Here is a 13,787-nt window from a genome sequence, read left to right as displayed (position 1 = left end):
TTGCCCTTCTCTGAACCTTTTCTAATGCCAGTATATCTTTATTGAGATGAGAAGACCACATCTGTATGCAATATTCAAGACGTGGGCATACCATGGATTTTTATAAGGGCAATAAGATATTCTCTGTCTTATTCTCTATCCCTTTTAAATGATTCCTAACATCCTGTTTGCTTTTTTGACTGCCACTGCACACTGTGTGGGCGTCTTCAGAGAACTATCCACGATGACTCCAAGATCTCTTTCCTCATTAGTTGTAGTTAAATTAGCCCCCATGATATTGTATGTGTAGTTGGGGTTATTTTTTCCAATGTGCATTACTTTACATTTATCCACATTAAATTTAATTTGCCATTTTCTTGCCCAATGACTTAGTTTTATGAGATCTTTTTGAAGATCTTCACAGTCTGCTTTGGTCTTAACTATCTTGAGCAGTTTAGTATCATCTGTAAACTTTGCCACCTCACTGTTTACCCCTTTCTACAGATCATTTATGAATAAGTTGAATAGGATTGGTCCTAGGACTGACCCTTGGGGAACACCACTAATTACCCCCTCTCCATTCTGAAAATTTACTGTTTATTCCTAACCTTTGTTCCCTGTCTTTTAACCAGCTCTCAATCCAGGAAAGGGTCTTCCCTCTTATCCCATGACAACTTAATTTATGTAAGAGCCTTTGGTGAGGGGCCTTGTCAAAGGCTTTCTGGAAATCTAAGTACACTATGTCCACTGGATCCCCCTTGTCCACATGTTTGTTGGTCCCTTCAAAGAACTCTAATAGATTAGTAAGACATTATTTCCCTTTACAGAAACCATGTTGATTTTTGCCCAATAATTTATGTTCTTTTATGTGTCTGACAATTTTATTCTTTACTATTGTTTCAACTAATTTGCCCGGTACTGACATTAGACTTACCGGTCTGTAATATTAGCATTAAAAAATACATTCGCACAGACAACATTAAAAGTTTGAAATGATTGTAAATACACATTGGGCCATAAGTACTTTGAATCTAAGTTTTAAAACTATAAAATCATTCTCATGACAAATCTCACCCACCCCAACACCATTTTTTACTTCACTGGACAAGACTTCAAGTACCAACACTGCGTGAAATTAAATTTCTTTTAAGAAAAAGGAGTGTTTATGCCTCATTTAATGGATAGTAGACATACACTTCAACTGGTAGCACATACTTGGCAATCCAGGACATAATCACAAGGATCAAACTAAGCTCTTTTAATTTGCATTTTTACCATGGTAGCAGTAAAAATGGCGTTATCCTCCTGCCCAGATACAAAACTAATAGTAATATACTCAGTATATACTAAGTCTCTGCCACATCCATTATACAACTGCCATTTTGCATGCATTTCAGAGCACAATACCAGATGGAGCACATACATAGAACAGTGGCACAATTAATTCCCAAAGATCAGGCAACATCAAGAGTGATAAGGAGTTGATTTAATTTACTTCTTTTCTGTCATGAATAGAGTTTGCCAAGACATTTACCAGTAAAATTCTCAGCAGATGTGTTTGCAAAAAGAAGGCAGAAGTTGCAAAAAGAAGGCTGCACACAGCATTCACTAGTTAGGTATTAAGATGTTGGAGCCAGAGATTATCTGAGGACTTAATTGTTTACCCTGTCTCACACTGGCAAGGGAAACAGATGTAAATACTTTCCAAGTGCAAGGGGAGAAGGCAGTGAATGACTGTCCATCTTGGCACAGATGTCCCATAAAAGAGATTCTTGATGTGCACATCCAGTGAGGTTTTTCTGGCTGCTCGATTCTTCTAAAGTAAAAAGGAGCAGTCTGTTTTCCTCCTTTCAATTTCTAATTATAACAGCCATTGGCCTTTAAGTTTGCTTAAAGTCTCTAAAAGCGCTGACGAATTAATTAAAACTTTACAGGAATGGGAAAGTCTAAAAAAATATAGAGTAGCAGGAAAAAAAACTTCAGCTTAGGTTAGCTTACAGATGGAACATTTTAGGGGAATGAGAGAGCCTTTGGGTCTCAGTTCCAGTCTTTGGTGTCTGGGGGTATTTTTAATAGAAAAAATAGATACATATAATACAGTCCTATGATTCATTTTAAAAACACCTTAATATCATTGTGATGCTGGCAGACCAGGTGCCAGCTCATGCCAAGGCCCTCACTGAATACTCACAAATGCATAGTTGGAAACCAGTCTTGCTTACTGTGCATTAGTATTATCAAAATAGATATTAGATGTTAAGTTGATAAAGATGTGTTTAGATTTTATGAAATGCTGGTAGAATGCTGCACATATTTATCTCACTTATAATCTCTACAGCCCATGGTATAAAGTTATATTGAGTGTTTGCACTACAGGTCTGTCACATCTTACGCGCATTTAACATGTGCAAATTCAGCTTTACGTGGTTGGCAAAAACAAAAACAAAACAAAAAAAAGAGAAAAACAACAATTTAAATACTGTTCCTATAGTGCGGGCGATTCCGCCCACCATTACACTCAATGTAATTTTGACTATACGTGGTTTTCGCTTTACACACTGACCGCGGAACATAACCCCAGCGTAAGATGAGACAGACCTGTATAAATCTCTGTAACTGTGTAACTCATCAAACAGGAAAAGAAGCGTTGATTAAGGTAAAGTGCTCGTCCATGGCCTGCTGAAGGCAAATGACGTATTGTGTAGCATCAAAAGACAGAGACTTTGTTGATTGCTTTCCTAAATCCTTCCAGGAAGGAGAGACCGATGCATAACTTTAGACTCTGGAGCGGAAAGGATAAAAATCCCTGACAGGAGAAACTGAGTCTTTCTTCCATGTCTGGACTCTGAGGGGCAAAGATTCCTAAACATAAGCAAAGAGATCCCTATGCTGCTTGGCAAGAGTTAGCCCTGAAAGACATTTAGAATTTACAGATAACTATAACTGTCACCATTTGAAATGTAGACTGAAACTTATTTGCATGCTGTAAAATATAAATAATTCTCATTTCTTTTTCCTAGTTAATAAATCCTTAGTTAATTTACTCTAGAATTGGCTACCAGCATGGTCTTTGGTGTGAGATTCAAGTTCCAAGATCTGGGGTAAGTGACTGGTCTCCTGGGACTTGGTGCAACCAGAATATTTTGTGATTTTTCATGTAAGTGACCATTTATCACTAAATCCAGGGTGGCAAGCTAGGCTAGAGAGCCTAAGGGGTCTTTCCATAACTCTATGGTAAGACTGCTATAGTGAGTCAGGAGTTGACATTAATTACTAGTTTGGTGAAATCTAATGATAGAACGTACCACCAGTTTGGGGTGTCTGCCCTGTTTTTTGACAGTCTGCCCTGAGCTTGGCATGCACAGTCATGAGCCACTCCAGACAGTGTATCATGTAAGATGTGTATTAATAATTCTGTGTAAAGCATGAATATCTGAATGTCAAAGGTCTGGATATGGTCCTTTTTTCCTCTCTGGTGCATTGAGTGAGGATTGTACAATAGGGCAAGGTAGGTATATATCACGTGTTCAAAGTCCTGCAGTTGCAGAGGCATGTCTGAGGGTGGCTGTTGATGGAGGGACATGGGGGAGTTACTGATCTTTGCTCTTCCCTGACTACTTCTGTTAATTTTCTGTTGCCTCTGAAGTTTATGAAACAAAATGTTAATGAGAAAAAAAAATGAGGGAATTGACTGTGTCAGGAGTTTGCATATGTCAAGGCACTGGCACCTTGAAGTACTTTGAGGTACTGTAGTTGGGGGCTAAAATAAGAGTGCAAAGGCCCAAGGTACTGTAATCTGAAAGGTTATTTTTAAAGTCCTGCTACAGGATGTAAAAAAAATTGGCTTAGTTTAAAATGTTCTCAAGAGAAAGGGACCAAAAACTGGCTGGATCTCTCCTCCTGGAGACTATCCTGGCATCCTCAGAAAAAACCTTTGTTCCAATTTAAACACCTTCATTCCTTCAATTCATGTGTAAAATCTTATAATCTGAGAGCCTCAAGAAGTCCTCTAGCAAAACTGGGGAAGACTAGAATTGACATTACTGATACTCTAAAGTTATTAAAAAAAAGACAGAAAAATATGTTAAAAAGTCAACCCTTCTTTATAAATCATAATAAAAAAATATCTTTTGCATCTCTCCTTTAAGGTGGAAGATGTAAAAGGCCAGTGCAATTTTTTCCAAAAAGACACAAATTATATGCTTCCCTACAGCCTATGTGTATTGATTTATTTCTAATACAACCTGTCACCACAAAGTGTGCATTAGTAGGCTATTGATATAAGAGGAATAAATCTGAAGGCAGAATGCATCTGAGAAGTGCACCAGCAACCTGCTGACACATACCCCAGCACGGGATAATAATATTAGAGTATGACTCCTTATTTCCTTTTTGTTTAAATTCCAGCTGTGATACCACTAACCAAAGCCAACTTGCAATCAGATCATAGATTGAGGCAAGATGGGTCAATTTTTTAGGAAAAGAACCCCACTCATTTTTGCATATTTACGTTTGCATATGCAAATCTGACCAGACAAAACACTATAGGTACCTAACAGATACCTAATTTATGCATGAAATTTGTAATTACACATATAAAAATGTGTAATTACAATGACCTCAGGCCTCCCTTGTTAAAAATCAGATTCTCAAAGCCATCCTGTAATATGCTGTAATGACTGTTCTTTCTGAACCTCCTGTCCTTGTTGTGCATGCACATCATGGTGCACAGACTATTATAAGGAATTATACCAGGAACAGCCATAGATATCACCAGACATGTCAGTTTCTTACTTTAGTGGCAGTTTCATAGATCATTCCAGTCACTACAAGCCCCCTTAATGACACCACTAGTAATAGGAGCTAAATCTCATTTCATAAGGGCTTTGTTATAATGTAAAAAGTTCCAGTACATTTATATGAAATTCAGTGTTATACCAAATTGCTTTGCAATCAAGATGGAACATGCTGTTAAATTTGGTCTATCTTGGGTATTCCTTACCTCCCCCCAGGCAGCAGGTGGGGGCTCCACAGGAGGGTAATATTTAGGGACATCCCATGCCACTGCAGCCATGAACCACTTGAAGTCCTTGCACTTAAGGTGCTTTCGTAGCTCCTTTTGGGCTGAGATATCTCCTGTTGAGAGATGCCTGTACTCGGGCCGCCGCTGGTAAACATACTCTGCAAACTCATCCATCCATGTCTCTGCCACACGCTTCAGGTTCTGTGAAGCAGAAAGAAAGAGTCATTAACCTGTCCATGCTTTGACTAGATGATATAATTGACACTGGAAGTAAAATAACCAACCCTGACTCGTAATCTTATCATGTTTTGGATAGTGGTGTATTAAATAAATGGTAAACCTCTTTGGAATTAAACACTGTTAGGAACATGATTTAATTAGATGGATGGGTTCATGCAGTTTGTTTTTTTAGTACTTCAGTGCAATTGCTGAATGGGGATTTAATTAACCAGATACAGTAAAAATTCAGCTAATTATTTCAACTGGAATCTCAATGTGAAGCTCCCATTTATTTCACTTGATTGCTAATGTTGTTTTTCCATAGTTTTGAAGCAGCTGAATTTTGAAATTGGAGTTTTGCTTCGTATAGTAAAATATTATACACAGTCCAATTTTTCAACAATGCATTTCCTTCAGGGCCCCAAAATATCCACAATCTTTCAGAAGCCAGTGTGACATATCTGCAAATACAGGCTTAGTAACAAGTCTGCATAGGCTCTCTAGTTACACACAACTAACTGGGCATTATTAATATATTCAGAAGGTAGGATGAATTCTGAATACACAACATTACATAAACTACTAATGTCTGTAACCAGTAATGATGCATAGAAGGATGAGCTTAGGATAGTCAACAGAGCAATGAAGCCACTTCCTTTCCTTGCATGGGTGTTTGCTCAGGTAGCTTGGAGGCAGTTGAAGACTGCTATTAGCAAATATCTCCAACGACTGGAGATGGGATACCAGATGGGGAGGGCTCTGAATTACTACAGAGAATTCTTCCCTACGTGTCTGGCTGGTGAGTCTCATCTACATGTTCAGGGTCTAACTGATCACCATATTTGGGATTCGAAGAAATTTTCTCCCAGGTCAGATTGGCAGAGACCCTGGGGTTTTTCATCTTTCTTTGCAGCATGAGGCATGGATCAATTGCGGGTTTAAACTAGAGTAAATGGTGGATTCTCTGTAACTTGAAGTCTCTGAACCACGATTTGAGGACTTCAGTAACTCAGCCAGAGGTTATGGGCTTATTACAGGAATGGGTGAGGTTCATTGGCCTGCGATGTGCAGGAGGTCAGACTAGATGATCAGGAGGGTCCCTTCTGGCCTTAAAGTCTCTGAGTAAGTTGCTTCCCATAAAACAGGGGTCTCAAACTCAATTTACCTTAGGGCCAGTGCCAGTCCTCAAATCCTCTCAGTGGGCCAATAATGTCACTGAAGATGGTATTCAGAAAAGAAAACGTTTATATTGTATTTTTTATTTCAAATTTCTTGGAAATAATAAAACTGTCATACAACTTTATACAAGTCTTCACCTGCCAGAGAGTTTTTAGTGTTTGCCAGACACCTGACAATGCTTCAGTTCTGTCAGTTTCTTGATGTTTGACCTCAGTGACCGAGCAGTTGAATCCTTCAGGATTGCAGCAAGGTGTGCATCAGATAGTTGTGTTTGGTATTTTGACTTGTTTCTATTCATTGTGGACAAAAGTGAGGCTGCCTCCATGGCTGACTCTGCCTGGCAACTAATGATGGTATCTGTGTTCCTCTCCCCCAGCCAATGGGAACTGCAGGGGGCGGCGCCTGCAGCAGACAGAGCCAGCAGCGTGGCTGCATGCGTCTCTCCTCGATGGGCCAAAGTGGGGAGGTTCTCAGGCCAGAGATGGCCCGCAGGCTGGGACTTTGAGACCTCTGCCATAAAAGAATTCTGTCACAACAAAAGCCATCCAAGTTTAGGTTGCATTACCTTTTCTGGATAGTTTCCACATGGCTGGTGAGAGGATGATGTGGCCCTTCTGGACCTACCTGGACCCCAACCACTCCCTGGTTCCAAGCCTGCTACTCCCCTCCCCTTCTTCTGCATGGATCACAATTGTGAAATCTGGTGCTGCCTAGGCAATTCATTAGGGCTAGAATGCCACTGCCTATGCAACTGACTCCCCCATCTGTGTGGGGCAAGGGAGATTTGCATGTGAATGAGGCTCAGTCCAGATTTTAATCTGACTGTCAAAAAGCAGGACATTCTGAGTAGAGGCTGACCTCTTCAATGTACAGAGACCCTGCAGTGTGCATGGGTTTGTGAGCGACCTTTAAATGCTACTTTAAATATTTTTTGAGTGGTTTGCATTTTTTTTTATTTCATAAAACCCTCTGATCATGTTGGTGAATGACACCACTGGCTCCAGTACATTTAGGTAGGCCAGGGATTAAGTATGTACTATTACAGTTTGTTGTGTCAGGGTCTAAAAGTATACTATTATGACTACACATTATACAGACTTGCTGTCTAACTTTGCATCCTAAAGTGCATAATAAAAGCCATGGACAAAGGCTGGTAAGTTGTGGGCCAAACCACTGAGATGTTGAACACTTTTTGTGAGGCGCCGAGTGCCCTAAATACACTCCATGGGGGTGGGTCTTTTGCCTATTGAGCACCTTATTTTCCATCCTGTTCTTTCTGCATCTTAAACCTCTGTTTGCTTTTCTGTCATTCCATGTTGAGCAGTAGTCTTCATTCAGCTGTTCCTTATGATACCCAGGTCTTTTCCTTTGTTAGTTAGTTTAGAACCCAGTAAACAGTATGAGTAGTTCAAATTATTCCTTCCAGTGTGTTTTATCTTGCATTTGTCGGCATTCATCATGTTGCCTGTTCATGTGTCTTTGTTACATACCTCTTAAGTTTCTCTCAGTTTTCTTTAATCTTGACTAACTGGAATAATTTTGTCTTCTGCAATTTTCATACCTTTGCCTCCTTTTTCATATAATTAATAATGTTAAACACCAGTCCTAGCATTAAACCTTGTGGTAACCTGGTGCTAACCTCCCATGATGAAAGCTGACCATTTATTCCTATTTTTTTGCTTTGTGTCTTAGCCAGTTTCTCAGCCTATGACTATGCAATTTTTTAAAAACAATTTTGAGTGACAGACTTTGACAAAGACTTTTGTGAAAGTCCAAATAAAATACGTTACCTGGTTCTCTTTTATCAACTGTTTTGACAGATTCAGAAAGAGATCTTATAGATTAAGGAGGCAACAGATAATTGATACAACCAAACCCCATAGAGTTCATATTCTCTGTTCAGCATTGGGTATGAACTCAGTACATTCATCTCTCCCCCTTACATACTAATGTGCATCTTCACAGATGCCCCTTTTCCCAGAAGTTTCTCTAATTGTTTTTCATTATCTTTTCCTGTCAAGTTAAAATCTGCACTTCCACAGCTGTCCAACACAAAACAAAACCACCATACACACATCACATTGGGTGATATTCTGACACTAAAGAAATCTTATAGCCTTGCTTGTAAAAACAAGATCCTCAAACCGTGTAATGTTCTGTTTATAGAATGCTCGAGCTGCGAAATGCTGATATGTTCTGTAATAAGATAGAGGACAATATACATCTGAAAATCAGCAGCAGAAGGTAATGTATCCTTTCAGAATTGTCTCTGCATATTTGTGAGCCTGATTCCTATTCTGATTTGCTTTCAAGATTCATTTGAAAACCACTCTCCTGAATTTTATTAATTTAGTTTGCTTCAAGCATCTGCACAAACCTAGATATCTCAGAACTAATAAGGCTTATCTGAATACAAAGACAGCGAGATACAGCACAAATGAAGTACATTCAGCTGGTGCTGTAAGATAAGTTACTATGTGCTTTGTCTCTGTGAAGCAAACATTAAAACCTGAAGAACGGGGCATGTGCAATTAAGGCAGTTTAAGAAATCACAACACTGAAGTCCCTGTTCTGAATGACTTATGCCCCACACAAGGTTGACTTTTGTTGCTATTTCATCAGAAACAAAGCAACACAATTCTCCTGGGTAATTTACATGAAATTAGCTTTCAGTGGTAAGGGAATGCGATGTCGCCATGACGAAAGGAAATATAAATCTGATAAATCTGAAGAATGACAGCTACAAAGGCAATATGACTCTCTTTGAGGGAACATTATAACATGGAAATCTCCCAGCCATGTGAGAATACTATTTGCCCTTGCCTGTGTAGACAGAGCCAAACTAGGTTTTAACCACATTAATCAGAAGAGGCAAAACCATGAATGCTAGTATAACCTTTACAATAGCACATCATCCCCTCATGTATTCTGTTCATCCCACATGTTTTAATGGAAAACTATTTTAGATGTGTTTTACAATTTTAAAAGTAGCATGATACTATTTTTAAAAAATTATTCCATCTGATCATTGACTTAGTACCATGAGTCCTACTATACAGGATACCAAGCAGGAGGAAACTGGTAAATAACTGTAGCAGTGGCTTATCTCTTCAATAGCAAATGTAGCTACTACCTCAGTTTCCCCCTTCCTTTGTAGAGTAGTCTAGATCTCTGGCTTAACTAAATATACTCCATCCCTTCTGAAGCAACAACTGTCCAACAAAATAAAAGTCCAAAAGAAGTCCTTTAAACCTCCACTTGTTGGTGCAGGGGCTCACAAATGGTCCTTCACCAAGACAAATCATCACCCTTCCATGCACGGAATCCCACTCAACCTTTACTATTTGGCTTTTTCAGTCTTTTGGTGGAAAACCACAAGCAGTGAATTTCCTAAGAGGATCACCTAATCTTTTAAGGTCTTTCTCTACGATCCCACCAAGACTCTGGCTTTCTAGCCCACACCACCAACCTTTCCTCAGGGTACTTTACCCAACTCTTTGATTTTTATAAGACTCTTTTCCATCTCTTTCAACTCCTCCGCCCCCCCTGGCACCTTGTCTGGAGAGACCCAACAGCTTGCCCTATTACCTTCCACTCTCTCTGAAATGGCAAAATCATACGTCTCTGTCATATATCTCTTCCCAGTATGCATTGCTTCCCAACCTATCATTCCCCTGCTATAACAATAAACCCCAGAATACCTTGGTTTTCGACTGAACCAGAAACAGGGACAGAGAACTATCTTGAACACCACTTAAATGGCCAGAGACACCAATACATTTTAGAAATCTCTAAAAGTGCCTAAAGTAGCCTTTCCATACATAAGAACATCCAACATTGAGATGCTGAAGGTACTGACTTGGCCCAAGCTTTGTAGGAGTGTGCAGTGGGACATTGGGACTCTTTAGCTCAATGGATCCCAACCTTTTTCGACTGGTGAGTGCCAGATGATGAGCCACGGAGGACCGTGGCGGCGGACGAGCATCCATCGAAATTCCGCCAACAAGCGGCAACATCAATAGGCGTCGCCGCTGAAATGCCACCGACAAGCAGCAGCATCCAGAGGCATCACTGCCGAAATACTGCTGAAAATCGGCGGCATTTCGGTGGTGACGCCTCTGGATGACGCAGCTTGCTGGCAGCATTTCAGCAGATGCTTGTCTGCTGGCCAGTACGCGGGTGCACTTAAACGCCCCATCAGGTGCCATGGCACCTGCGGGCACCGCGTTGAGGACCCCTGCTTTAGCTGAACAAGCAGGATGGCAAGCTCATCATACTCGTGAAATCTTCCTACGGCTCATCAGAACCCCTGAAGAGCCTCTCTCTGTAGCTATTCATATCATCATCATATCTGAGGACCATAACAGGAATTTTAACATTCCTTCTGACATTCCTTGCTTGGTACTTAATAACTTTTAATATATAGTTACATCCTCTCATCTTAAATTTTGGTATATGTAACCAGTGGACAATTTTTGCACCAACTCAAAGGTTTTCAGATATCGGTTTTAAAGATATAGCACATTGAAAAAGGTGTTAATGCTTTCTTATTACATTTTAGTTATAACCTGGCTTATCCAAGAGATTTGGGAGACTGAACTGTACATCTTTTAGTGGGGAAGAGGCAACATTGGGCTTACAATTGAAAGTAGAATGCAACCTTGGCCATGGACCAGTTCTTACTCCACAATATTTGAACCATTTCCATTTAAAATACACAAAATCTCACAAAATACTGACTAGCTAGCTACAAAGCTTCAAACTAAAGAGGGTCTAGACCTTTTAGAGTAAGTGTATGGAACTTTATTCCCTAGACTGAGCTATCAGTAGGAAGCTCTTTCTGAAGTAGTCAATTACAATGTTCAAATAATACCAACCAGTTTCCTCATAGTTTGACTGCTCTGAAGGAGGTTTGTTGAATCAAGTAATCTTGAGCTCATTATCCTGGTTATCTCTACACATGCTGACAATATAACCTTAATAATTACCACACACCGTTTTGTTTAAAGGAGTAAAGTCCAATGCTGAAAACACATTCAAAGCAATCAATCTTAATACCTCGACTTGGATGCAATAATGTATGTTTGCTCTTATGAAAACTAGAGTAAGCTCCCACCATATATTAAAAAAGTAACACAAACGGTTTATTTGTAAATGTTTATAAGACCCATATTAGGGTCTTAACCAAGCAAAAAATATTTGTGCCATTCCAAAACGCATGAGCTTTGGAAAGTGGTAGATTCTGGTTCTGTGATTGACTAATATATTGGACGGTAAATTGGTCATGTGGCAGCTCTCAACCCCCCCAAAAAAAGCTTTTCTGCAGTGGGAAGCTTTTTAGAGCAGCCCAGCAGCAGGAGAACATACATCAATGAGCACCCCACTTTCAGTGCTCCACTTCTCTGGACTTTCTGACCCTTTGTTTATCTCACCTACAATGTTAGGCAAGCAGGAAATAATCCAACTCTAGACCGAAGTAACCCACCTGCATGGCTGCTGGTGGGAAACCATGAGACTTGGTTAAATCAAACAACTTTTTTTTTTTAATTGAAGAGAGAAAGAGAGAGGAGTTAATGGTGGGAGGACTGACTGGAAAAAGGGAGGGCAACAGGTATTTGCTGCTCCCATGTGTTGTAGGGCTGCATTACTTGGGAATCATTCCCAGTCAAATGCACCCATTAAAATAGGGGTTTTAGGAAGTTACAATTTTAAGATAGGCTTTTTTATTACAACATTAGCATTGTTTCCTTGTACCATATGCTGGGTATTAATATGAGAAGACTCCATGGTTCTAAAACTAAATTGGATATTTTATTAAGAGAACTATCCTAGCTATCAGCAAAGAGTCCTGTGGCACCTTATAGACTAACAGACGTATTGGAGCATGACCTTTCATGGGTGAATACCCACTTCATTGACATGCATCCGATGAAGTGGGTATTCACCCACGAAAGCTCATGCTCCAATACGTCTGTTAGTTTATAAGGTGCCACAGGATTCTTTGCTGCTTTTACAGATCCAGACTAACACGGCTACCCCTCTGATACCATCCTAGCTATGTGTATACAAACTGGCCACCTGGTACCTTCTTCCCTCCTGCAACCTGTGCTTCTCCCTCCATGTTCCATGCAGGTTTCTACAAGCATGGATCTGGGGTTCAGGGTTTTTGCTGACAGGAACAAAATTTGCTTGTTCTATACCAAATTAAACACTCACTTACTATTTGTTAGACACACAAAAAAGTTAAAGTATTTAAAACAAAAAATAAATAAATTCACATAAATCATTATGTCTCCCTTAGTCCCTCTCTCCCCATTTATAGAGTCTTTTAAATGGAAACTCTGTGTGACAGTCTCTCAAATGGCATCAAATATCTTTGTCAAGAAGAAGAGTCAATTTTGGGTGGCATGGTAGATCTTGGGTCCTCAATTTCTATTTTACGGTGTGATCCTGTCTCCTACAATACATACCTAGAGGAGAGGGAGTAAAGAATAGCAAAAGAAAGGAAAATGAAGCTTTTGTTTCGGCTTGTAGGTCAGCTACTGGAAAAACACAGATACAGCACACAGCATTATTTTCAGCATGCCAAACTGATCACAGCAAAATGTTTCTAGGTTAGATTTGACCTGGCTGGTTAAGCCAGATTCAATAAAGAAAGCAAATATAGAAAGATTTAAAAAAAGACACAGAAATAAAATGAGGTTGGGAATTGACATGTCAGGTAGGGAAGCAGCAAGAATCTTAGTTTTACATCTCAGGGCACAGCCACAAAGATAATAATGTCATCTGGGTCTCTCTCCTTGTCATGTCTGGTCAGAACAACTTTCTGGATAAGGATGAAGAAAGCTCAGTGGTGTCAAGGTACATGCATATGTGCTTGTGTATGATGGAGACAGTTTTGATCATGAAGCTCACTGATGTCTCCAAAAGTGTTGGCAATCTCACTCCAGTGAAATTGAGCAATCAAAACAAAGTATCCAGTTGTCCCAGGCATGAACCTCATCTTGTTTTAATTACACTTTACTTTGTTGCTACAACTCTGATCCCACTAGGAGCCTTGAAAACCCTTAATCATCAGTTCTTTTAATTTAGGCAAACTCGCTTCAAATTGTTGTGTGACTCTGTTCTATGCTTTTAAAAAATAATTTTACATATCATGTTTGTTAAGTTAAAATTACTTTCCCCCTTTCACTTTCTTTGGACAATTCAGGACTTCAACACAAGGTAGAGTTCAACACAGCCTCAGAGAGAGATAAATGTGCACTTTCTTACTCAATTGCTATTCTTGGTGGAATCTTTGGGCCATTTTCAGTTCCTGTTTTTTTTTCTTTTGTGGCTGACAGATTGCTCTCTCCCACCAAATGCCCTATACCTCTTCATTAAACAT

General features: G+C 39.6%; 1 protein-coding gene across 11 annotated transcripts in view; it reads right to left on the bottom strand.

Moving 5' to 3' along the window:
• GALNTL6 (polypeptide N-acetylgalactosaminyltransferase like 6) overlaps nucleotides 1-13,787 on the bottom strand; it is a 564,733-nt gene that overhangs the window by 30,026 nt on the left and 520,920 nt on the right. For all 11 annotated transcript variants that reach the window (XM_039541774.1, XM_039541779.1, XM_039541781.1 and 8 more), the window contains one exon: nucleotides 4,982-5,203. In XM_039541774.1, coding sequence (XP_039397708.1) covers nucleotides 4,982-5,203 — 222 coding nt within the window. The remainder of the gene's footprint in view (nucleotides 1-4,981; nucleotides 5,204-13,787) is intronic.

Source organism: Mauremys reevesii, linkage group 5 (genome assembly GCF_016161935.1).
Source record: "Mauremys reevesii isolate NIE-2019 linkage group 5, ASM1616193v1, whole genome shotgun sequence".
NCBI classification, from domain to species: Eukaryota; Metazoa; Chordata; order Testudines; family Geoemydidae; genus Mauremys; species Mauremys reevesii.
Note: the sequence above shows the minus strand (reverse complement) of the source record. Positions and strands in the feature narration are given on the sequence as shown.